Genomic DNA, 22,533 nt, shown 5'->3' with positions numbered 1-22,533 from the left:
TGATCCTTATTATGTTAATTAATATATATATATATATGCAAATGCTACTACCTATTCACTTAAATATGTGGTCTAGACTCTATCCGATTGCGAAGTGAGCTAGTAATAGATCTGTACTATTGAGCATCGATGTAGCTAGTTCGATATCTACTGTGTTTCACTTATAGTAGCACGTCGTCGTCTTGGGAAGTTGCTAATTCTTGGAAAAAGGGCAATTGCAAAATCTCTTTTGCCGATAACCGCTTGGAAGGGTCCATTTTGAAGCAACTGTAGAACAATTCGATCAAGTACTTGTGGTCCTTGTAGTCCTCAATATCCTTCTTGAACTTTTCGTACCCTCTGTCAGTCTTTTCTGGCGAGTTCTCTCCAATCAGCGGTTTCACAAATTTATCGCCCTCTTCATTGAATAACTTTAAAGTATCTTCAACAACACTGTCAGGAGGATAGCATCCATTTTCATTTTCATGACGGAGAAAATCGCTTAAGATTTTAATTAAGTTGCCGCTTGTCTGAGTCAAGTTGTCAATGTTTATCTCGAGTCCACATCCATGTAATTCTGCACACCTTTGAAGCTTTTCAACTCCATAAATCAATGCTAATTCAAGAATGGCGTCAGTGTCATCTGGAGAATTAAAGATTGGGAACTTACGAGCAAGAATAGAGAATCCGATTATACCTGCGGACCAGATATCAATTTTGGAGGTTTGGTTAGTACATTTGAACAAGACTTCAGGAGCTCTAAATCCTCTGGTACCTGCTCTATTAGCTCTCCTTGGTGGTCTGTTATCAGATTTCGGGTACGCTCCTTTAACATTGAGTCTTTTTGTATGTGTTCTATTGATTATGATTTTTTCTTTTGATAGACATGGACATGCATTGGACTGTTTGCCTAGGGTAGCAGAGTTCAAGCGCTCAGCTAAACCAAAATCTACCAAGACTCCCTTTCCTTTGAATGGATCATAGAGGAAATTCGTAGGCTTCAAATCCCTGTGTATGACACCCTTGTCGTGTATGTATTCCAATGATTGAAATAACTCCCACAAGTACTTCTTAATGCCCTTTATTGGCAAGTCTCTATAAAAGTCACGGAAATCTGCATGCTGATAGAAGGGCAAAATTGCTACCACTTGATCTTGGTATCTCAAGACGTCAAGTAATGGCGCCACATGCGAATTGCCTGTCAACATATAAAGTAAATTGAGCTCGTTGTGTATTCTATTGGGTGATGACGTCACATAAATCTGTTTCAATGCAACAATTGGATTCTTTCTCTTTGTTTCCACAGTTTTATGCTTATTCTTCTTCAATGGCGGAGATTTCCATACTTCTGACCCTAATCTTACTGTTCCATTGAGAGCTTCTGCTTTATAAACGGTAGAAAAGGTACCTTCACCAATTTTGTCTATGAGTCGGAAATCTGTAGATAATATAGGAAAGCATTCTTCTAGCTTATGCATTTCTTCGAGTACTTCCAAAGAGACCTCATCTTCTTCGTATGCTTCAGGCTGTGGCACCTCTATGACGTCGTTAACATTAGATCTTCCATGTTCCTCCTTTGTACTCTCAGGATTGTTGTGTTTCTCCTTTAGCACCAATATACTGTCATTTGCCAATAAGTTTTCTACGTCTATAGTATCTTCTTCCTTTAGCAAGTCTTGCATTACCATCATGCTGGAGTTTTCCAGTTCATTCTGCTCCAAAATTGTGGTTCTATTCGCCACTCTAGCCGCTGCATCGCTGGACACCACGTTGGATGCTGTTACAAAAGTGTTACTGTTGGCATAGCTTGTGGACGTCGTAGAAGCCTTTGTCAAATTAAGATTCCGTATAAATGGTGATGCTACAAACGGTCTTTCTTCTAAGTTCAGCCTCATCACTTTCTCGTCATTGCTGTTTAAACGGGGCAATCTTTTCGCATCATTGAAAGGATCGTCCTCGCTGCCTACAAGTTTCTTTCTCTTCTTCGTTATTACTGTCGCCGTAGCTGGTTTAACTTCTACCTCATCAGACGCGTTGTAGATCTGACTGTTACTGGAGATTGCGTTGTCATTAAACATCGTATCGAACTCCATATTTCTGCTATTTTTTTGCTCTAACAAAGAGGCAAATAAACCGTACCTACTCCCTCTTCAATATACCTTGATTTAAACCGAATTCACAGGCTATACTATCTTCTATACTACCTTGAATCAAAGAAGAATACCACGAATTAACGATTTCTGGTTGTTTGTGGAAGAGTAAACATGGCGCTGTGTACAGGACGTGTGTTATGGTGAGTACTGTATATAAGATAATACTGAAAGAGACGTGAGAGAGAGAGAGATGGATGGGAGGAGGTGATACTGAGATATGTGTAGAGTAGAGTTGAGTTGAGTTGGTGATTGGGAAAGTTGGTTGAGTGGAATTGGAAAAACGTAGAAATCGGTCATTGGAGGGTTTTTTTCTGTGTTTTGACCGATTCCTTGTGGGTAAAAAATGGGGGCTATGAAATAAGAATGCAGAGAAGAGGTCTTGGCTCCGCTATATGCGAAGTAAATGAAGTGCTACCAAATTGAAGAAATATATTTACAGAAGATTTTTGTGCGGCAAGGATGTTCAATTGACCAACACCAACTGATAGAAGTACCCCAAGAGATGATCTACGAAACTTAATTAATACATTACAGTTGCGGAGCAATGTCAACGAAACTTGAGAAGATAACTAAAGAAAAGGGTGAAATTTCGGTAGGAAAATCTTTTTCAAATGACCTGGGTAGACACGTGTAAGAGCATTACTCTACGAAGGCTGTGTATTGCTGAACCTATGGTGTCTTAGTTGATGCAAAATTACATATTCTCAAGTATATAGTAGTATTTCTCGGGAGAAGCAATTAAAGTTTACGTAGTTGAGTTAGCTATAACAACCGAAAACGTGTGAAAATACGACCCCATGAATCTATTATCTTTTTCTGAAATTGACTAAAATGGCAATAGTGGCTATTGAAAAATCACAAGGGTCAACCCTTCCGTAATTATTTCCTCTCCGCAATAGAAAGAAAATATGCCATGGAAAAACATCAGTCTATACCTAATGACACGGAGATGCTTCTGCCAAGCAAATCCATTTAACGCTTTTTTCGTCTCATTCCTGGTCTTTAACGTCATTGGCTGAAATGCGAAGGGACTGTGACTTAGCCAGTCACAGCGAGTCACTCATACTCGCAGGAATGCTAGGCACCTTAGCCAAAGCACATATTAGAAACAGCGCCGAGAGAACCAAGAGCAAGCGCAAGTGCAAGTGCAAGTGCAAGTGCAAATATAGCTCTATAGGCCTCCAGATCCTCTGTAACAGTTTTATGTCTTGCAAGCAACCTCACAATAGCAAGTCACATTTTCCATCGCAAATTGGTCTGTAGTTGTCCCAGTCGCTTGGTCTCAAGATCTACATTTGCTATTTAAAATTCTCGTATATTCGTGGCTTGCTGGTTAATGACGCACACAAGTGATGCATATTTTTTAGGGCAAGAAATACGGATAAAATAATTGCATCTCTTTGTTTTCTGTGAATCTCACATTTGAAGGGGCATTACTATATAAGTCCACCAAATGCCTCCCATTAATGGATCTATTATTTTTCTACATTAGCGACATCCAGCAAAATGACCAATTTTGTCCCCGTTCAAAATCTCGTGACTGTCTTAGGTGGTTTTGATAATAATGCCACTCTAAATACATTACCAAATTACCGTAAATGCCAGTGACCCATGGTGGTACAATACCTATATTGCTGAAGATTGTGGAAAGAACATTGTCCAGCTCGGAAATAACTCCTTTGATAATAAAGATGGCCCAGAATTCAGCTCTGTGACTGGTCTGTGCAACAACACTTACTATGAAGACGATTCGTGGGATGACAGAACTGCCCAAGCATTAGGCTGTGGGTTTGCAAGAGCTTACACTGCTAATGAAAAAGCGAGGAAGAGTGGTGCAGTTACTAATAAAGTTTCTACTGGCCTTATTTTATTCATTACTGCTTCCATTGGAGTCCAATTGCTTATCTAAAGAACCCATCTTCCTGATGCTTAATGAGACGCAGACACATGTTCCTCATTTGTAACAAAGACTTGAAAGTTAAATCGAACGCAATTTTTTATAGTTTTATAATACGGGACAATTAGTGGGCATTGATGTTGGTATTGGAATTCCCAGATTAGCATTGTTGTGGAAGACGTTCGATGTCAAGCTTTACAATATATGCAAGAAATAACTTTTGATCAGCAATGAAACTTCAACTATAAGGAAATACTATATGGATATGTGCATATAAGTTCGATCTCCTTATAGCTCTTTTCCTGGTTATAAGTTTTCTCTAAACATTACAACTTTGCGATCTTTTCACGATCCTCGATGAGTTCAATGATATAGCCAACCAGTATACAAGATGGTGCCGCACATAATGTGACGCTAAAGGCTAGCAAGACTTGGTGGTACATGGGTTATGTTGCTCAAGATTTTGGGCAGACTATAATTGACCCTGGCAACAACTCATTTAACGGTTACATATGAGTATGTGGTCGGCCGCTCCAACTATAAGTATTCTAAAAAGGTTGTGTCGATTGGCATAACTATAAAGGTCATGATTGTGCCAATACTTATGAAATTAACGCAGTAAATGCAACTCATGAAAATGCCAAATATGAAGCTAGTATCAATGACTGTATTGTTGGATGTATGTTGTGATCCTTTTTCCTTAATTATTCCCTTCAACTTGTTGCCAATACGTGTGGATTGCGGTTTTTAGAATTTTCTTTTAATGGTCTAATCCAATTACTATACGGAACTAGAAAAATATATAAAGAAGGCTTTCTTTGGATGTTAACTTCCCAAGCAATGTAATTTGATGTACAATAGCCTTCTCCCCAGAATCCGTTAGCGAGTTTTAGGTACAAGAAGGTTTAGCATTATAGAAGAAACTTGCATTCTACATGTAAAAACATCCGGTCCTTTCGGTTTGAAATGACTTTGCTTATGATATTATTTACCTTGTAACTACTAAATGGTAATAAGAATAATTGTCATGGCTCGTGGGCCGCTTCGAAGGCTAAAACTTTAATTCAACCTGAAATTTATGGAGCCTATCGAGCCGTACAGATCATGTAGTTACCACACCTAATGCTTGAGAACTGCGCTCCAATTCTTTATTGATCCCCATTTTTAGAACATGTCAAATAATCCAACTCTGCAATAAATTAAAATGGCATCATCCTGTGGCATTGACATGAACGGTCGTATCTCGGGACTTTCTTGTATTGAGCCGATGCACAAAAATTGATAAGGGAAAAAAAAAAAAATTATTTTGAAGGTGATCTGCTGCACTCCATGCTTGACATCAACATAAAGCCAACATTTCCCCAACCTACCAAAAAAATATTACTGGTATTACAATATCATCATAGTTGGTATTGGCGTTATGCATGAAGTTGAATCATTTCGAGCGCTCGCTCTAGCCTTAGAGGGATTCAATAACACACCACTCTGAATACATTGAACTGTGTCTCATACAACATCACTTTAAATGCTAGCGACACTTGGTCGTACAATTCTTTCGTTGCTCAAGACTGTGGTAAAACATGTTTACATTTGGTAATGACTCTTACAAAATTACAGGGGTTTTGAACCTGGGTTTGAATCAATTAGTGGACGGTGCTTTAATGTGTACTATGAAAAGGATTTGTGGAATGTGACCATTTCTGATGCAATCACCTGTGGCTTTGCGCAAGCTGTTAACGAAACTCAAAAGGCTACAAAAGTGAATCTAATACGAGTAAAGTGTCTACTGGGATGCTCCTATTCATCGCAGCATCCATTGGTCTTCAGTTGCTTGTCTAATTCTATCTTTAGGTAAAAACAAAACCAAGTTTTATATTCTCCTCCATTGTTCATGTAATATTATGAAATGTAAGACCTACGATGCTATAAACCAGGCAGATTTGTAGACTGATGCCGCACAAGAAGACATTCCTCAACTATATGGGATTAGTATCATTCATAATCAAGAAAACATAGGGAATCCGACATGCCTACCGACGTTTTCCTACCTGGAACTGGAATTGATACTAAATTAACTTGCATAATGCCAAGTTAAATGAAACTTAATATGACAAAAGAGACAGATTATTTTATGGTGCAGTATGTCAGCTCTGGATACTTCTTGCCTGTCGTTAAGTAAGGCAATCGCTTATCTAATAGGTATATTCAAGCTGGAACAAGTAAAACAAAAATAAAGAAATCATTTCTAGAGGATAGCACATCCGTGTTTCCACGGTTATGAGGACAACTTGATGTTCCCTAATCAAATTGTACATTGGCCGATGCTCGGAGAGGGAAGAGGGGGTAGAATACTACCACGAAAAGCCTAAATTGAACATGCAATTTGGAACCGCACGGATATGTGGACAGGAATGACGTTAAATATAATAACATATGAGCTAAGTTTCCTAATAAGGATTTCCAGTCGCATTGGCACAACGCCCCAGGCACAACTTGTTGATGAGCCCCTCTTGAAATAGAGATATCGTATGAGAAACAAAGACACTATTTATTAAGACCGACAGAGAAAATATGTTTTAAAATTTTTAGCCGGGTATTACTATATCCATTTCTCAGATAAGCGTCCATATAAAAGCTAAATAATTCCCGTCTTACTTGTTAAATATCAAATGGGAAGAAATATACTGAAAGTTGGATATCATTATGGATTCGCTTTCTTCCGTTAGATATCTTGCATCCGTTTTTGATGACTTCGATAACAATGCTTCTCTGAATACATTGAACTGCATGAAGTATTCGGTTACTTTGAATGCTAGCGACCCTTGGTGGTACAATGCTTTTGTTGCACAAGACTGTGGTTATAATATGTTTAAACTTGGCAATGAGTCATATGGAAATAAGGACGGACCAGACTTCGTATCAATTTTTGGGCGGTGTAATAATCAGTACTATGAAAAGGATCCATGGAACGCAACAACGTTCGACGCTGTCACTTGTGGCTTTGCACGAGCCGTTAACGAAACCCAGAAAGGTTTCAAAAGCGGTGCCAGCACCACCAAGTTGACGACGGGAATGCTCGTATTCCTTACAGCTTCAATTGGCCTTCAATTGCTTGTCTAGTGTTAATAAGATCAGATTGTAGTTTTTTCCCATTAATATTCAATGATATATTGAGTGAGTCTTTCGAATACGTAGAGAAGTAATGTAGAAATGTTTCGTAGCATGTTTCTACATAGCAGACTACAGAAAGCCGTACATTTCGTAAATTTCCTACATGACACTATTGCGAATTGATAAGACTTTTCAGATGGCGAAGCAACCAAATAGTGTACATATGGTGACGTGCTCGAATGGCTCTGAATTCAGTTTGAGAAATAATATTTCCTTCTTAAAGCGCCAAGGTAAAATGCATAGACGGTACGTCAAAAGAGACACATTTTTGAAGCCAAGTTTGAGGATATCCCCTTTTATCGGGTGAAAGATGAAATTTGCCGATGATGGGGAGTGGGAAGCGACCACAAAAGCTTAAATTCGTAATCTGAACTTGGAGCCGTACGGATAAAGTGAACTCGATGACTGAAAGAAGGAGTTGAAGATTAGATTTACTCTACATTTATTTGGTGACAATTCCAGTACAACTTAGTTATTATTCGCTTATTTCGTCGCGTTATGCTATGTTATGGCACCATTTACTGTTTATTTCCAACATTAGTCGTATACTTGAGGCTTTCTGTTTTTGATAACAAACGAGAAAAATATTTGTTTTTAGTTGAAGATAAGGGAAAAAATATTTATTATTTTCACTGCGGGCTGCACGCCATTTTTTCTCGAACAATTGCTCGGAATATAGTAGAGTAAGACTAATTTGAGTAACAATAACATCAATATGTCCGGTTTTACTGCCGTTCAAAGTCTTTTCACAGGTGTCAAAGATTTTGAAAAGGATTCGTCCTCGAGCGCTTTAACTGTTCACTGTGGTTCGTTACATTGAATACAAGTTCCATTGTGGTACAAGATTCGCAAGATTGAGGTGAGAATCTCGCTTTCCCTCAAGAGTCACCATTACCTCCAAAAGATGGTCCAGGGCTCTTTGAAATCCTGGGTAGATGTAAAAATTCATATCTTGACGATAGCTTGTTGAATGGAACGACGCTCGATGCTGTAATTTGTGGCTTCGCCAGGGGCTGCAAGAAGGACTCGCAGACAGAAAGGGAAGGCGCACAGAATTTCCTTCAGGGATGATCTTGTTCATTACAGCCTCAATCCTCAATTACTTGTATAATCGATTAATGTTGTATTATGAACATTGGTGGTAAGTCAATGCAAGCTGGAAGGTATAGAAGAAGATTCATTAACTTTTCCACTTTTGATTATTACTATGCTAAATGATTACAAGCCCATTAAAAGCCGCCAGGAACCCCACATTTTTGGACTTTAGTAGAAAGAGAAATCAAAATAGGCAAACCCACATGTTCCTATTAGGCAATATATTGGGTATGCCTTTAGCGTTCTCAATTCAACCAAAACAGTGTCTAAGATCAACCCTAATCAATATGTTGGGTTAATGTAGACATACTGTGGAGATCTCATACTTTTCAGAACTGACTTTAACGAATACTGTTGTCTTGCGCTATCCTACCGTTCGAAGTTGCATGCTATTCTATTTCATCTCTAAATATTATAAAAGAGCTGCAGCCAAAATGTAAACTAATGAGCCGACAGCAAAGGAATTGGCTGCATTTTTCGTAGCTGAGTGTGACGTGGTATCGATAGATGTACTGCTAGTAGATACCCCAGTGGTCTTAGGTGTAGTGGAGTGACTTGATGTGGAAGAAGACTTGCTTTCACTGTTTGTAGAAGTAGATGCTGGTTCAGATGTACTGACCGAAGTTTCGGCCCCTGTTGGTTTTGCAGTGTCCTGGGAGGCAGTCGAGAAACTTTCCAGATCCGGAGCATCCAAAGAAAGAGTTTCTGAGGCCGGTACAGTGTTTGTTGTAGCGTCTCCAGGATTACGTGAGACGGTATCTGTTGTTGCAGTTCCAACGCTAGTCGTAAAATCTGCTGCTGTTGCGAACGCGTCTGCCGATGTCTCTGAACCAGAGAATCCGATGAGGCCCTCAGATGTTGGTGAGTCAGAACCAGATTCAGCACTACAGTAATATGCTCTTAATTGCTGGGCTGTTTCGTTGGAGGAACCTTCACAGTTACAATTCTGAAGTTTATTCCAGTAGTCTTCATCGCTCAACGCGCAAAGACAGGCAAGGACGGCTGGCTCGTCTGAAGAGGAATTGTCGCTATTTGGAGGGGTACAATTCTGTTGGATTTGGACAATAGCAAGACAGTCATCAGAATCGCATGTAGAACTGGTTGTAGCTCTAGCAAAAATGCTTGCAGCAGCTACTGCTCTCGCATAGAGTATTGTGAGAGGAAGTAAACTAGTGGATCTCATCCATGCAGTGGTTATGATGTTGGGGAAATAATTAGGAAATGAAGCCAACCGACTAAGTTTTTCATCTTATTCTTTATTTCATCATCGGAATCCGGTTTCTATTTATAAAGCCGGTTAGCCCCACAGGTAAAGTTTTTTTACGAAGGTTCGACAACAAAGATCTGAAACGTGTGACGGATGCCCTAAAAATCTACTAAAATTTTCGCGATTTGCTCCGTAATACAACAATAATCAACAGGGCTTGGTCGAACTTGCGATGGCGACTACGAATACGGACGTAGGCACAATACCCCTGCACAAATCGTATCTTGACCAATAAAGAACAGTTTTCCATAAACTGTTTTCAACGGCTTATCGGGTTAAATTCCTCAATAAATAAAGCTGCAAAAAACTAGACAGCTTTTTTAACCGTGCCTCGAACCTGTCTTTCATGAACCTTCGCTAGCATGACTATAAAATGTTAGTGGGTCTTTCGGGAATAGTAAAGGTGGTAGAATGTGCAGGAATGTATCTCTAGAGAGGAGAGAGAGAGGTTGTTATTGAAGAAGCTGGTCAGTGAATAATGTTAGTGGATAGATTTGTCGATTTCATGGATTCGATGTGAGGATAACATGACAGCGTGAGTTGAGGGTTCTAAAGAGTGGGTGTGATAATTTCTTCCCGGTTTGTATTAATGGTACACTAAATTAATTTATAGTAGCTTTGTATGGAGTGCATTTTGTACCCATTATGCATCACGTGACATGAATACATAGCTACCATAAGTTTTGAGAGTCTATGTTTTTTATGTTCTTCAGCCATATTATATGGTAAATAGCAGCTACTTAATATACTGATAAAAACATTCAAAACAAAAAAAAAGACACAGAAATCTTTAACTACTCATTCCCCAATTAATACCCCAAGAAATCCAATCACCTTTCCCATCACATAAATAACTTCAATACAGTACAATCCCCATACCCTCTCCGTCTCAGCCCTAACACCCTTCTCACCCAGATTCCGCGCGACATCCCTCCCTCAACCCTCCAACCACGACATATCACCACGACATTTCTCCTGAAAAAATTTACTTTCCAATGGACGTACTACTTTTTTCACCGGTTGAAGAATGTATTTATATATCGGTTGGTTTGGAGGTTAAACACAACAATTCGCCAGAATGATAGGTCCTAGAACCAACCAAATCAATATACACCGGTTGGGGATAACCTTACAGCAAGTTCGTTACAGAAGACAGCTTGCATACCCTTCGTATACCAGGGAAATTCCCCCAAAGTCACACCCTAAGAAAGACCATTCTTCTTCGTTCCAAAGAGCCATTAAGAAGTGGTTGGGGCCAAAAAGCATAACAGGAGAATACTACAGAAACAAGTACTACTACCCTCCTCAAAACCACAGACCAAACTATATCGTTCCAGATGGAAAATCCGTAGTAGACGGTAAAAATTCGTTTGGAAGCGTCGCTTTTGGAGCAGAAGCTCCAAGAAGAGATGCCACATTGCATCCATTTCCTCAAAATATCTACTGTAAGACCGCACATATCATTCCCCACGACCTTAAGGCCAAGATCTGCGAGGATGTCAACGAAAACGGCTTGCACGTTCAGGAAGCGGCCCACAAATACGGTGTCAAGATTGAAAGAATCGAAGCCATTCTCAAGTTACAGAAGATCGAACAAGACTGGAACACCAACTCGGAAGTATCCGTATGTATAATTACTATATTTTGAAACAGAGAGAATGCCATTGCTTTAAGCTGTGAACTAGCGTTGAAAATGATGAGATTGCTTATTTATGATTAGTCTTTAAGACACAAACACAAGGTTACAAACTACAGCCCTGAACTCCCAAAGCTACTTCACTCTTGAAGGATTACTATGGAATAGATCTCGTGCCGTTCTTTACAAAAAGAACCAATTTCTATTGGACTACCATACTAACTATTATTTTAGCTCACAGTAAAGCAAGACTTGGCCAAATTCGCCGATGTCATGTACAAGATGTTTCCCTTGTATCAACCTCCACTTGGAGCTGATAACTTGACTGAAATTCCTACTCCACACAAGACTTTGACCCAGCGTTTCTTGACGATTGCTGAGTCAGAGCCTTTTGGTCCAATCGATGCTGCGCACTTATTGGAGCTTCCTGTTGCCAGTGACACTTTGAGTAAATTGACTGAGGTGCAAGAGGCTGGAGATGAGGCCAAGGTAAAGTTGAACAAGGTTATTGTTGGAAAACAAAGAGAGGGCGAGAGAACTGCTTTCAAGTTCACTAGCTCCAAGGCTGGTGTCGTTGGTCATCGTTATGGTGCTTCCAGAAGAGACACTAAGAAGGACAGAGCCGTAGCGTTTGATGCGGAGGGTCGTATGATCTACATCTAAATGTATTGTATTGTAAATAGCACACGTCATGAATATATATAGTAATGGAGATGGGAATGTAGGGAGTTGATTTGGGGATAAAGGATGAATTGACTTTGTTCGTGGAGATCTTGTTCATATCTGTTCGTGGGTAGCTTGATAATGGTGATGCTAAGTCCATTGTTAATGAACTCTCTTCTGTTCATACTGTTCATGAATGAGTCGTCATAAAAGGTCTTATTTGCTCTCTTCTAAAGACATGATCACACGGATTGATAGGAAGAATTGTTCAAATTCTCAACTGATTATGTTCTTCTTTACATATCTAAGGATTCAAGTAGATATCTGAAAGCGAATGGCCAACGTCAGAAAGAGTTCCACAGATTCCTTTGGTAGGTGGGGTGGCCGTCTCTGAAAAATGTTACTATTTAATGATGAAAATTTCCAGCAATACTATGTTAGATATAAATATTTACTTACACGATGGTAGACAAGTCTCTATTGGTTTGCTAGATAATTCCGGGTGCAACTCAAAGAAGAAAAGGTTACTTTGGGTAGAAAGTCAATTTAACAAATAACAAGGCATTCGACATCTGCCTTTATTCCTAATCAAACCTGCTATCCCTTAACACTGGTAATTCGGGATTTCGTTCATGAAGGAGTTCCAGAAATAGTACTTCACCACTTTTACTGTGCAAGAGGAAAAATCAACACTAATACAATGCATTTTCTTAAGCAATAAACTTCTTTTTAAGCCGTTGGCATTGTATCACATCTTTGCTCTTCCAAAACCTGAATACCTTTCCTTGGTAGTCCTTCTCTTCTCCTTTTCCTTTGTCCTTCTCTTTCTCCCTTCTTCTCCCTTGGCCTGTTGACCCTTGGGCAGGTGTGCCTTACACTCTTTCAATTGCTGCAAAACGCCATCTTTTGTCGCAAACTGCTCTTGTCGCGACATCAAGCACTTTTCCCTTTTACTGTCGCATTTTTCTGTCGCAAGAGTTCTCTTTTGTTCCTGTTTCTGTTCTTGTCACGACATTGTCCTCCTTCATACTTAAGCCCATAAGCCCATACCATACCATACCATATATGCCCACTCTCACGACCATACACCCATATTAAACCTTCTTAGCTACCTTTCTATCCCTCACACACTCTCACCCCCTCATACTCACACAACTTCCATTTTTAGCTCTTTTTTGCTCTTTCTTGTCTCTCACATATTCTATCCATACAAAATCACACTAATCATACTACAACTCTCATACTTAACACCGATCCACCCCATCTATTGGCACACCAGAAAACCGTAAAAACCTCCTGAAAACGCCAAATACCCCCCCCCCAATTTACTCCAAATAACACAATCCCCCCAAAACTACCTCTATCACCCCCATCCCCCATTCAACTCTCCCTCCCACCAACCACCAGCAAACTCCCAGATTTTCCACTTTAGCCCCGCACACGACCCTACCAAACGACACGTCTTTTTTTCATCTTGTTGATCCGAAAACATCGGTTTTTATAATTAAAACACACGGTCGGAATAGAATAGATCTGGTAATAGCATAGAGGAAACCCCTAGTTGGTAGAGATAAATTAGACCAGGAGAATCAGAATGCATTTTTCATCGATATTCTCGCTTTTGGCGTTGACTCAGTTGATCTCGGCATCAGCCATCACGTTCATATTGGGAGCTAAGGATAAGCAGTGCTACTATGTGTTCACCGAGAAACCCATGACGCAAATCGGATACTATTTCGCCGTCCAGGACGGAGGATCGTTCGACGTCGACTACGCCATCAAGAACCCAAGAGGAGATATCATCGTCAACGAAGAGAAGCAAAGACAAGGAGATTTCGTGTTTAGCGCCGAGTACCCAGGTGAATACGAATTCTGCTTCTCCAACGGAATGTCGACTTTTGCCGACAAGATCATTGACTTCGAGATCAAGTTCGAGAAGGATGACACCGCCAATGGCGCTAAGGCTTCTATGCCTCAGCAACCAAACACTAAGCCATTGGCCCACGTAGAGAGCATGCAAGCCACCGTTGACAAGATCGACCACCAATTGGACGGTTTGTTAAGAACATTGCAATACTACAAGACCAGAAACAACAGAAACCAGGCCACTGTCAAGTCTACTGAAAGCAGAATTTACTACTTCTCGATTTTCGAGGTTTTGTTGATGGTTGGAATGGCCTTTTTGCAGATCACCATTGTCCAGTTCTTCTTCAAGGGTTCAAGAAAGCAATTGGTTTAAGAGAAGATGTAGCCATTAATTAATATTTTCCTCGATGGACATGGCATTGTACAGTTAGTATATGGAGTCTTTGCAGAAGCGGAGATGACTACATAAATATAATATACATATACAGAGTATTATATGATTTTGAATATTATTGGAGAGTACTTGTGAGTGTAGGAAATTGATTGGACTGGTTCGTGAATATTTCAGGTAAGAATTAATTCGTTCTACTTCCATCTCTATGAAACTAAGGAAATATCACGAATTTGGGCGATTTTGGGCGATTTTATGACGATTTACCTGATTCAAATTCGGCATTAACTTCAATAAATTGTTTATGACAAGTTTCGGGAATTTAAAAGTGACTTAAATTGTTGTATTCACTATAAAGGTACAAACTGATGGTATTTTACGTCACCGATTTTTCTTCTTTCAAATTGAAAATTTATGGGAAAATTCATAAGTTATATTAATATAATTATCTTGCAAATTCCTTACTGCCTTTTTAGAACATACGCATTAATTGCAAATTATTACAAAAATTGCAAAAGAACTGTTGAACTACTAGCAACAAACCTAACCAATGCCATTAATTTTTTCTTCAATTGACTGTATAAATATTAATCGCTAAATCCATAAAAATTCCCATTCATTATTATAAATTATTATATATGAATTATACTATATTATTATAATAAAACATTTCTTCACTCTATTAATAAATAACTGCCATAGTTAAGAACTTCTCTTCTCCTCTCAGTATTCTGTCTCACAATAATTATCATAACTACCCATTCATTTGGTCCATTTTTTATCTTTTCGCAATTTTCTTTTCACCATTCACAACTTCCACCTTCTCCCATTCTATCTATCTCTTCATATCTATATCATTCGTAATAAAAATACCCAATGTACTAGCCCTCCTCATTTGTCTTCACCAATTCCACTGTAAATCATTTTGGTTTTGTGCGCATTATCAGAAACGGTAAAAAGTGAAAAAAATTGAAGCTTTTTGAATGGTGATTTATGGGTTCTTTCTCTGTGTTTCTTTGTGGGGATTTGCCTGTTGTAGTTCTTCTGGTGGGCAACGACTCAGGAAGAAAACGGTAGTAATGTCGTCGCTTCATTTGAACATTTTCCCTTCGTTTTCGCCGTCAAAATCGGCGTCTCCAACGAGAGGTTCTGGAGCCCAGCAAGCTCTGGAAGAAGACACCCTAGCCAGAGAATCTGATGTGACGGTCTCTACAAATGTCACGCTGTATGCGGAATATAAGGGTTTCTTTGTATACGTACTTAGCGCAATAACCCTCGGGTGTTATATTGCTTGGGCCGTTCTCCCCGAGCTGTTTCTCAATGACTATCTCTCGATTTATTACTATCCCGACAAATACTGGTCTTTGGCCATACCGAGCTATTTCTTGATGCTTATGTTGTTCACATACCTAGGAATTGCATTATATAACACGGAAGTGCTAACGTTGCCATTGGACGATATCAGGAATTTTGTGGACGACTACTCGACGTCTCCTGGATCCGATAGTCAGACGGAAGAAGAGAGAATAGCAAGTTCTATGGAATACATTCACAAGGCTCCGAGTGGTGTATGGGACCTTCCCATAACATTGGTCAATGAAGTGCTATACACGGATTACAATGAAGACTCGTCTGGCCGAGAAATTGAGTAACAGCTATATAGATTAGATCTTTTTAATGCTTCTCTATGACTGTTGAGCTGATGTCAGTATCAGCTTGAATATTGAAGACAAAACAATCATCCTCCCTTAATGAAATTATGACACCAGTATCTTACGACTTGCTTATGAGACTGCCTTATCGATTCTATATATATTGTACATTAATAAACGACTCCATCTAAATAAATATTATTATATAGCAATGTAATAATGAAAATTTAAAAGATAAAAGTATGCAAAAGACCTAATAGATCTGTATTTCAAGCTCCATAGACTTGAGAAAGGTGAACTCTAGTGTCGCTATCTACATGTGTCAATATCTGGTGCTCCCAAACATCTGGTCCTAAGAGAGTTTTGTAGGTATTCAAGAATTGAGCGAACAGGTGTTTCAAGTGCTCTGGTGGCTCCAAATAGTTACCAATACAGGCAATAAATATAGCCAAGTTCTTCTTTCCCTGTTGATTCGATAAACCACCCAAGCCCTGGTCTGGGTTTCCGTGTATAATGTTTAACATTCCTTGGAAACCTGTTTCCTTTTCACTGTTATCCACCAAATACAACATTTGAGCACACCATTGGACGAAGATCTCAGGTAATCTAGGAGAGAGAACTTCGGCTCCACCGTTCAAACCCATTCTTCCTAAACAGATGGCAGCGTTTTCCAACACAGTTGGTTGAATGTCAGCACCATTTAATACGGGAATCAATAAGTCAACTAAGTTACTCAAGTATGGTTTAATTTCTTCATAAGACAATCTCATAGCGATTTCACCCAAGGCCCAGATTGCATTGTTGTACACTGGGAAAGTTGAGTACGATCTGTTATTAATTTCATTGCCAATGCTGATGAAGATGGACTGGAGATATGGCTTCACTATTGGATCTAAAGTGAAGATAGCCAAATCACCAAGTAATGCGTAGGAAGACTGTCTTACATCAGAAGAATGGTCTTCAAATGATAACATAACCAACTCCATTAAGTTAGTATTGTGTTGCTGGATCAACTCTACGGAATGGTGGCCGAAACCTTGAATCAACCCGTCAATTAAATCCAAAGAAGTGACAATAAAGTCCTTTTCTGGCACTTCAATTGAAGGGTCGGTCTGAGTTTGTAAGTCCAAGGATATACAGTTGGATAAAATCGTAATGGCACGTTCATATACTGGAACAGCATATGGTGCAAATAATTCACCCAATGTAGCAGCAATAGAAGCCATGCATTCTAATAATGGCCACAACCCCGTGTCGTTGTCGTCTAAAATTTGCCATTTATGTAATAATGGAGGCAACAAAGTATTGATATACTCAGGTTTCGATGCTAAGTTGTCGTATCCCATCTTTTCCACAAACGTCTGGACACAATCATATAAGATGATCAAGTTCTTACGCTGGTAGGTCTGGAAACACTTGGCGAAGTGGTCCAACAATGGTCCTAAATAGTACTCTATTAAACTTGAATCAGACTCTTCTATAAATGAGGATAAGGCAGAACAAGCAGCTTCCTGAACTATCTTCTTTTGGTCCAAAGAACAAGTGACAATAGATTGGAATGTTGGTTGATAATAGTTTGCGTAGACTCCTCCTTCGTGGGCTTCTTCTGCAATCCAAGCTGCATATCTAGATAAAGTCCAACAAGTGATCTGTCTAACTCTTGGCTCACTATCTTGTAATCTTTCCACTAAAAATGGTACCAAAGTTGGCAATTTGTCCCTAGCCAATTCGAGGCAACTCTTACTAATTGCTCCAAAAGCGAGGATAGTTGCCTCACGAACTGGCCATTCTTGTGAAACAATCTTTTCTTGCAAGATAGGCAATGTGACTTCCAAAACTTCACCAGGCAAGTTAAGCGACAAGATATCTAAGGTTGCAGCAGAGCACTTTCTCAAACTCCATTGGTCCAACTCCAGGTCCTCATCTTCTTCATCTTCATCATCATACTCGGAGTCTGAATCATCGTCAGAGTTCTTTACCTTGCCGTTTGAGTTATTATTATTGTTGTTACTTGCTACAGCGTGTGCTTCCTTTGACTTGGCGTTTTGGGGCTTGATATCTTCATCCTTATCAGCTATGTCGGCGTTGTCTTTTGAATCGGTAATCTCCATAAGGAAGATGTCCTCCTCGGAGTATACCATCTTTGCCAATAAGATTGGTAGTATCAACTTCAACTTAGGCTTGAACAATTCCTTATCATTTTCGGTTTCTGGCGCAGTAGAGAGAGCCAACAAGAATTCACAAGCCTCTAAGGCGACTTCTTCGTTTGAGTCTTGCATCAAGTGCAAGCAATAGTTGATAACACCATCCAAATGAGGCATCAATTTGTCTGGCCTTGTCTCCAAGATGAGAGCAAATGAAGAACAAATATTCTTTCTAACTGCATTGTTGGCATCACCGGCCAATTCGAAGAGTTTGGCAAGAAACTCATCAATATGAACAAGAAATGATTGTGTTTTTAATGGAATGAATTGTATAATGCAGAGAATGGCGGATGCTCTGATCTTACCACTGGTAGGATGTCCCATCAACTTTAAGAAATTGGAGATCATGAAGTTGAGGGGTCTTTCGCCGTTGTATTCTACATCCAAGCTCAAGTATGAATCTTCACAGATTTTGCTCAAGGCTCCCATAGCAGCTTCTTGTGAAGTGGTGGAACCATCTGGTGATATTTGGTTAGCCAATTCAAGCAACTGAGGTAACGCTTGTGGCCATCCTTCCAACCCATAGATCGAAAAGAGCGAAGTTATGACATTACCAGTTATATTTCTTACCATATTATCTTCCGATATTAAACCCTTAAGGATATTTTCAAGTAAATACTGTCTGTTAGGTGGCGTCTTGGTTGTGGTACGCTTCAATATGCTATTCTTCAAGTTGATACCTGCTGCTGCTCTGATATCTGACTTTGCGGTGTTATCCACCACCAAAAGGTCAAACAAGTAGTTTTCGATTTCTGGTTGCAACTTGGCCTGAGCCAAGGCTTCGTTGGCCAATTTCCTCTCATTGTTGTTGGACGAAAGCGTTCCACGGAAGATGTGTCTTAGCTGTTCCAACGCTTGGGGATCAGCCGTCCACGACATCAGGAAACGAGAAATGGATGATTATAGGGCCGGTTAAAAGAGTGATAAACCCAAATAAAATAGTAAAACAAGTACCTGGCGGCAATAGGAAAGCTCCTAGACTTGTGAAATGGTGTTTAGCGCCCGAATTCGTGACTTTTACTGGTCTTTTTACGGATTCTTTCTATAACTTTGTTATTTGTCGCTTCCTCAATGAAAATGACAAAAGAATCCCTAGAAAACGACAAACCACAACCGCTAAAAACACCGATTTTTCGTGGTTTTTTCTCCGACTGGCTTGCTGTGATGGTTCCCTCGGCCTGCCTTTTGCTCGAACTGCAACGACTGGCTATGTTTCTGTGGGGGGAAAACACTTCAATACTCTCTACTGTAGAACCGATCCATTTATATTTTTTTTTATACTGCCGACTCGAAAAAAATTAATGTGTTGATTTTCCAGCGCTCATCGGGAGGGAAGTAGTGCGGTGTGGATGTTTGTTTCATTATGAAGGTGGCAGAGATGGTTTGATTGTATGGTGGGAGGAGGATAATACGAGAGGAGGAGGATGGTGATTTGAGGAGATTTTGGTCAATTGGGTGGATTTTGGTGAATAGGGTGGATTCTGGCGGGTGAGATGGGTTTGGAGAGTTGAAGGCATTTGGTTTTGGGAGAAAATTCTGGTGTTGATATGGGAATGATGGGGGTTTGGTGGTGTCTGTCAGTGTCTGTTAGTGTCTCTGTCAGTGCATTTTTTGTATGTCGTCGTTTGCTGGTTTGTATGGTGGTGATTTGTATGAGAGTGGTTTTTATGGGAGTGGTTTGTATGGGAGGTGGTACTGTTAGCGAGGAGTTGTGTATGGAGGTGGGTTAAAGTGGGTAGAAGGTAGTGTATGTTGTATGCGGTGGGTGTACGGAGTATGATGTATAGCGTATATACTGTTAGTGGGTGATATATGAGAAATGTGCTATGTGATGTATAAGAAATGTGCTATGTTCAATGAGACAGTCTACGTGCTAAGTAAGTGAGTTTGTGAGTTATTTGTTTTATGAGTGCTTCTGTATGTTATGTGCTTTGTAAATGAGAGCTAAGTGAGTGCTATGTGAGTGCTAGCCTTTCTTATTCTTTTTCTTTTTCTTTTTCTTTTTCTTTCAAGTAGCAGTTTTAAGTTGGTCTAATTGTATTTAAGCTAAAAAATCTATCGAAGTCTATTCGTTTCCTATCATTTAACTTACTTACTTACTTACTTACTGTATAAGATTGAGCCTCACTAGCTATTGAGAAATTATAGAATTCAAAATAGTCACCAGAATTGCATTCAGAATAGAATTAGAGTATTCAGAAACCAAACCAGAATAGAACTAGGATGGGATTTAGAATAGAATTCAGAATGGAGAAAGTTCCAAAAAGATAGAATCTGATGGAGATTTAGAACGGAAAGAAATTAGTGGGACCACCAGGACACATCAGGACACACCAGGACTTGAGCAAAGCCATGTTCTATGATATAATTTACTAAGTACTATATACGGTATAATGAATAAAGAAGAGAAAGATCTGTAAATGGCAAATATTTATGTGCTGCAGATGCGGTTACGGTGAATCCAGTGGTTATTTGTCTTTAGCGACTGCTGCAGAGAAAGGCTGCAAAAAGAGGTGGTGGTAGTTAAAATAGAGTATCCAGGGTGTTAGATCACCTGGCGGTAAGGAGGTGATTAAAATGTAATGGAGTTACTCAGGGACATAAATCACCTGGCTGTAAGAACAAGGTGGTTGTAGAGGGAGATGTGGAGGGAGAAGGATAGTACTTACGGTTAACAATTGCCAAAGCTGACATCTATCTTCTTCAGAAGAAATCTTAATAGTTGATAGCCAATATTTCCAGAATAAGAGAGTTTTCGATGACTTTAATTATTGGAAAGGAATCCCATGAACAAGGAATAACATCAACTTTAAGGAAAGGATAATGGCAAAAAAGTACGAAAGTCTCTAATACAGCACTAAACAATATTTCCAAGGTCTCTATACTTTCGCTCCCACCTCTATTCACAAGACAATAAAAGAAAAATGTAGTATTCAGCCCTAAACTAATCTGGCTCTTCTTCAACATTATCAAAAGGAGGTCTGGCACATATCAGCTACACAACCTATTAAGATGCTCCCCAGACTGGCGAATAACCATACAATAGTAATAAGAAAGCTAAACAAATTCAGCAATGATAGACGGCCCCAAGTGGAGTGAAACAGTACCTTTCATATATCTTCATATATCACTTATTTCTTCAGCTCTTCATGTTTCTTAGTTCTCTCGATCAACTCAGTAATACCTTCTCTCTTTGGATGATAGATCCAATCGTACTGAGGTGCCTGGTAACTTCTAACATTCAATTTATCAGCAAACTCCCAAACTAATCCTGGGTTTTTCAAGAAGCCCTTACCAAAAAGTGCCAAGTCGAAGGAACCTTCTTCTATCAATCTGTTGGTCTGTTCTGGGTCCCTCTCAAGATTAGCAACACACGAAACAAGTCCTCTATCGCCAATACTCTCCTTGATAGCCCTTGCAAATGGTTCGTGGATTGGCTTATCGTCTGTTTGTAAAGAAGATCTTGATGGCTGCTTGTAGATATTTCCTCCAGAAGATACATCGATCAAATCAACACCTCTGTCGACTACAATATTTGCCAATTTAACCGAATCTTCGATGGTCCAGCTATCCTCGCCTGATAAGTTATCACTGGCTGATATTCTCAAGAAGACAGGTACGGACTCAGGAATATTAGATCTTACACTATCCACAACTTCCAAGAGAAATCTGATTCTGTTTTCAAAGCTTCCGCCGTATTCATCAGTTCTCTTATTGGAAAATGGACTGTAGAACTCGTGAATCAAATACCCATGAGCAGCATGGATGTCAATGATGTCGAACCCACTAATTTCAACTGCTCTCTTGGCTGCCGTACCGAAATCTTTGATAATACGCTTGATTCCTGCAATATCTAACTCATTAGGCTTTGGGAAATTTCCAGCGGGACGGAACTCAATTGGCGATGGAGCCACAATCTTTTCAGGGAAACCCCCAATGCTCTTATCAGCTATTTGCTCGAGATGAATAAACAATGGCTGTCCACTAGCCTTTCTGCCTCCATGAGCAATTTGTAAGGCAATCAATTGCTTTTGGGAGTGGACGAAATCAACAATTTCCTTTAATTTCTCTGCTTGGGCATCATTGAAGATACCCAAATCGTGTGGTGACAATGGCCCCTCTGGTGAAACGGCGGTGGCTTCAACGATGGTTATCCCTGGTCCTCTAAGAGCAATCAGGCCATAGTGCACGAGATGGTATGGCGTGACCTGAAACTTCTCATCAGCTGAATATTGACACATTGGAGAGACTCCAATTCTGTTAGGTAAAGTCAACCCCCTGATTTTCAATGGCTCGAAGATCTTAGGTGGTTTTTCATTATCTTTTTCCTTATAGAAAGTTCCTGCTGGTACCTCTGGCTGGGGGATGTAATAAGGTACATTCTTGGCCCTTGGGTATTCGTTCGTAGAAGAAGCAGATTTAGACATATTTTTCAGGTGTTTTCTTGGTTGACTTGTAGGTTTGGTAAACAGAGCTGTTGTTGTTGTTGTTGTTGTTGTTGTTGTTGTTACTTCTTCATCATTTTTCAAATTGCAGACATTCTCTAGTATATTTATATC

The 22,533-nt window shown here is 39.6% G+C and overlaps 9 protein-coding genes across 9 annotated transcripts; 5 read left to right on the top strand and 4 right to left on the bottom strand. All coding sequences in view use genetic code 12, as the record gives it.

Moving 5' to 3' along the window:
* Nucleotides 1–161: 161 nt before the first annotated feature.
* On the bottom strand, nucleotides 162–2,057 carry CDC7 (serine/threonine protein kinase; the record flags this gene model as incomplete). Its single annotated transcript, XM_064921483.1, has 2 exons — nucleotides 162–1,580; nucleotides 1,722–2,057. The coding sequence occupies 2 exons, from the start codon at nucleotides 2,055–2,057 to the stop codon at nucleotides 162–164; spliced, it is 1,755 nt and encodes a 584-aa protein (XP_064776118.1).
* A 619-nt stretch (nucleotides 2,058–2,676) lies between these two features.
* RJT20DRAFT_2595 (uncharacterized protein) lies at nucleotides 2,677–4,041 on the top strand (the record flags this gene model as incomplete). The annotated part of the gene is made up of 2 exons (XM_064919409.1): nucleotides 2,677–2,762; nucleotides 3,738–4,041. The coding sequence occupies 2 exons, from the start codon at nucleotides 2,677–2,679 to the stop codon at nucleotides 4,039–4,041; spliced, it is 390 nt and encodes a 129-aa protein (XP_064776117.1).
* Nucleotides 4,042–6,732: 2,691 nt separating this feature from the next.
* Nucleotides 6,733–7,149, top strand: RJT20DRAFT_2594 (uncharacterized protein; the record flags this gene model as incomplete). Its single annotated transcript, XM_064919408.1, has 1 exon — nucleotides 6,733–7,149. One exon carries the CDS (start codon nucleotides 6,733–6,735, stop codon nucleotides 7,147–7,149), a length of 417 nt encoding a protein of 138 aa, XP_064776116.1.
* Nucleotides 7,150–8,494: 1,345 nt separating this feature from the next.
* Nucleotides 8,495–9,928, bottom strand: RJT20DRAFT_28664 (uncharacterized protein). The gene has a single exon (XM_064919538.1). The coding sequence runs from the start codon at nucleotides 9,476–9,478 to the stop codon at nucleotides 8,708–8,710; it is 771 nt and encodes a 256-aa protein (XP_064776115.1). The 5' UTR covers nucleotides 9,479–9,928; the 3' UTR covers nucleotides 8,495–8,707.
* Nucleotides 9,929–10,509: 581 nt separating this feature from the next.
* On the top strand, nucleotides 10,510–12,049 carry RJT20DRAFT_125958 (mitochondrial 37S ribosomal protein mS45). The gene is made up of 2 exons (XM_064916635.1): nucleotides 10,510–11,186; nucleotides 11,433–12,049. The coding sequence occupies exons 1-2, from the start codon at nucleotides 10,641–10,643 to the stop codon at nucleotides 11,859–11,861; spliced, it is 975 nt and encodes a 324-aa protein (XP_064776114.1). The 5' UTR covers nucleotides 10,510–10,640; the 3' UTR covers nucleotides 11,862–12,049.
* Nucleotides 12,050–13,366: 1,317 nt separating this feature from the next.
* On the top strand, nucleotides 13,367–14,127 carry RJT20DRAFT_28643 (uncharacterized protein). Its single transcript, XM_064919537.1, has one exon. It carries the CDS (start codon nucleotides 13,456–13,458, stop codon nucleotides 14,098–14,100), a length of 645 nt encoding a protein of 214 aa, XP_064776113.1. The 5' UTR covers nucleotides 13,367–13,455; the 3' UTR covers nucleotides 14,101–14,127.
* Nucleotides 14,128–15,197: 1,070 nt separating this feature from the next.
* GPI19 (phosphatidylinositol N-acetylglucosaminyltransferase) lies at nucleotides 15,198–15,770 on the top strand (the record flags this gene model as incomplete). The annotated part of the gene is made up of 1 exon (XM_064918220.1): nucleotides 15,198–15,770. One exon carries the CDS (start codon nucleotides 15,198–15,200, stop codon nucleotides 15,768–15,770), a length of 573 nt encoding a protein of 190 aa, XP_064776112.1.
* A 134-nt stretch (nucleotides 15,771–15,904) lies between these two features.
* Nucleotides 15,905–18,949, bottom strand: RJT20DRAFT_28638 (uncharacterized protein). Its single transcript, XM_064919536.1, has one exon. It carries the CDS (start codon nucleotides 18,851–18,853, stop codon nucleotides 16,040–16,042), a length of 2,814 nt encoding a protein of 937 aa, XP_064776111.1. The 5' UTR covers nucleotides 18,854–18,949; the 3' UTR covers nucleotides 15,905–16,039.
* A 2,156-nt stretch (nucleotides 18,950–21,105) lies between these two features.
* On the bottom strand, nucleotides 21,106–22,401 carry OYE32 (Oye32p; the record flags this gene model as incomplete). Its single annotated transcript, XM_064921385.1, has 1 exon — nucleotides 21,106–22,401. The coding sequence occupies one exon, from the start codon at nucleotides 22,399–22,401 to the stop codon at nucleotides 21,106–21,108; it is 1,296 nt and encodes a 431-aa protein (XP_064776110.1).
* Nucleotides 22,402–22,533: the final 132 nt, after the last annotated feature.

The sequence above is a fragment of the Scheffersomyces xylosifermentans genome (assembly GCF_036884685.1).
Source record: "Scheffersomyces xylosifermentans strain CBS 12540 chromosome Unknown RJT20scaffold_2, whole genome shotgun sequence".
Taxonomy (NCBI): domain Eukaryota; kingdom Fungi; phylum Ascomycota; class Pichiomycetes; order Serinales; family Debaryomycetaceae; genus Scheffersomyces; species Scheffersomyces xylosifermentans.
Note: the sequence above shows the minus strand (reverse complement) of the source record. Positions and strands in the feature narration are given on the sequence as shown.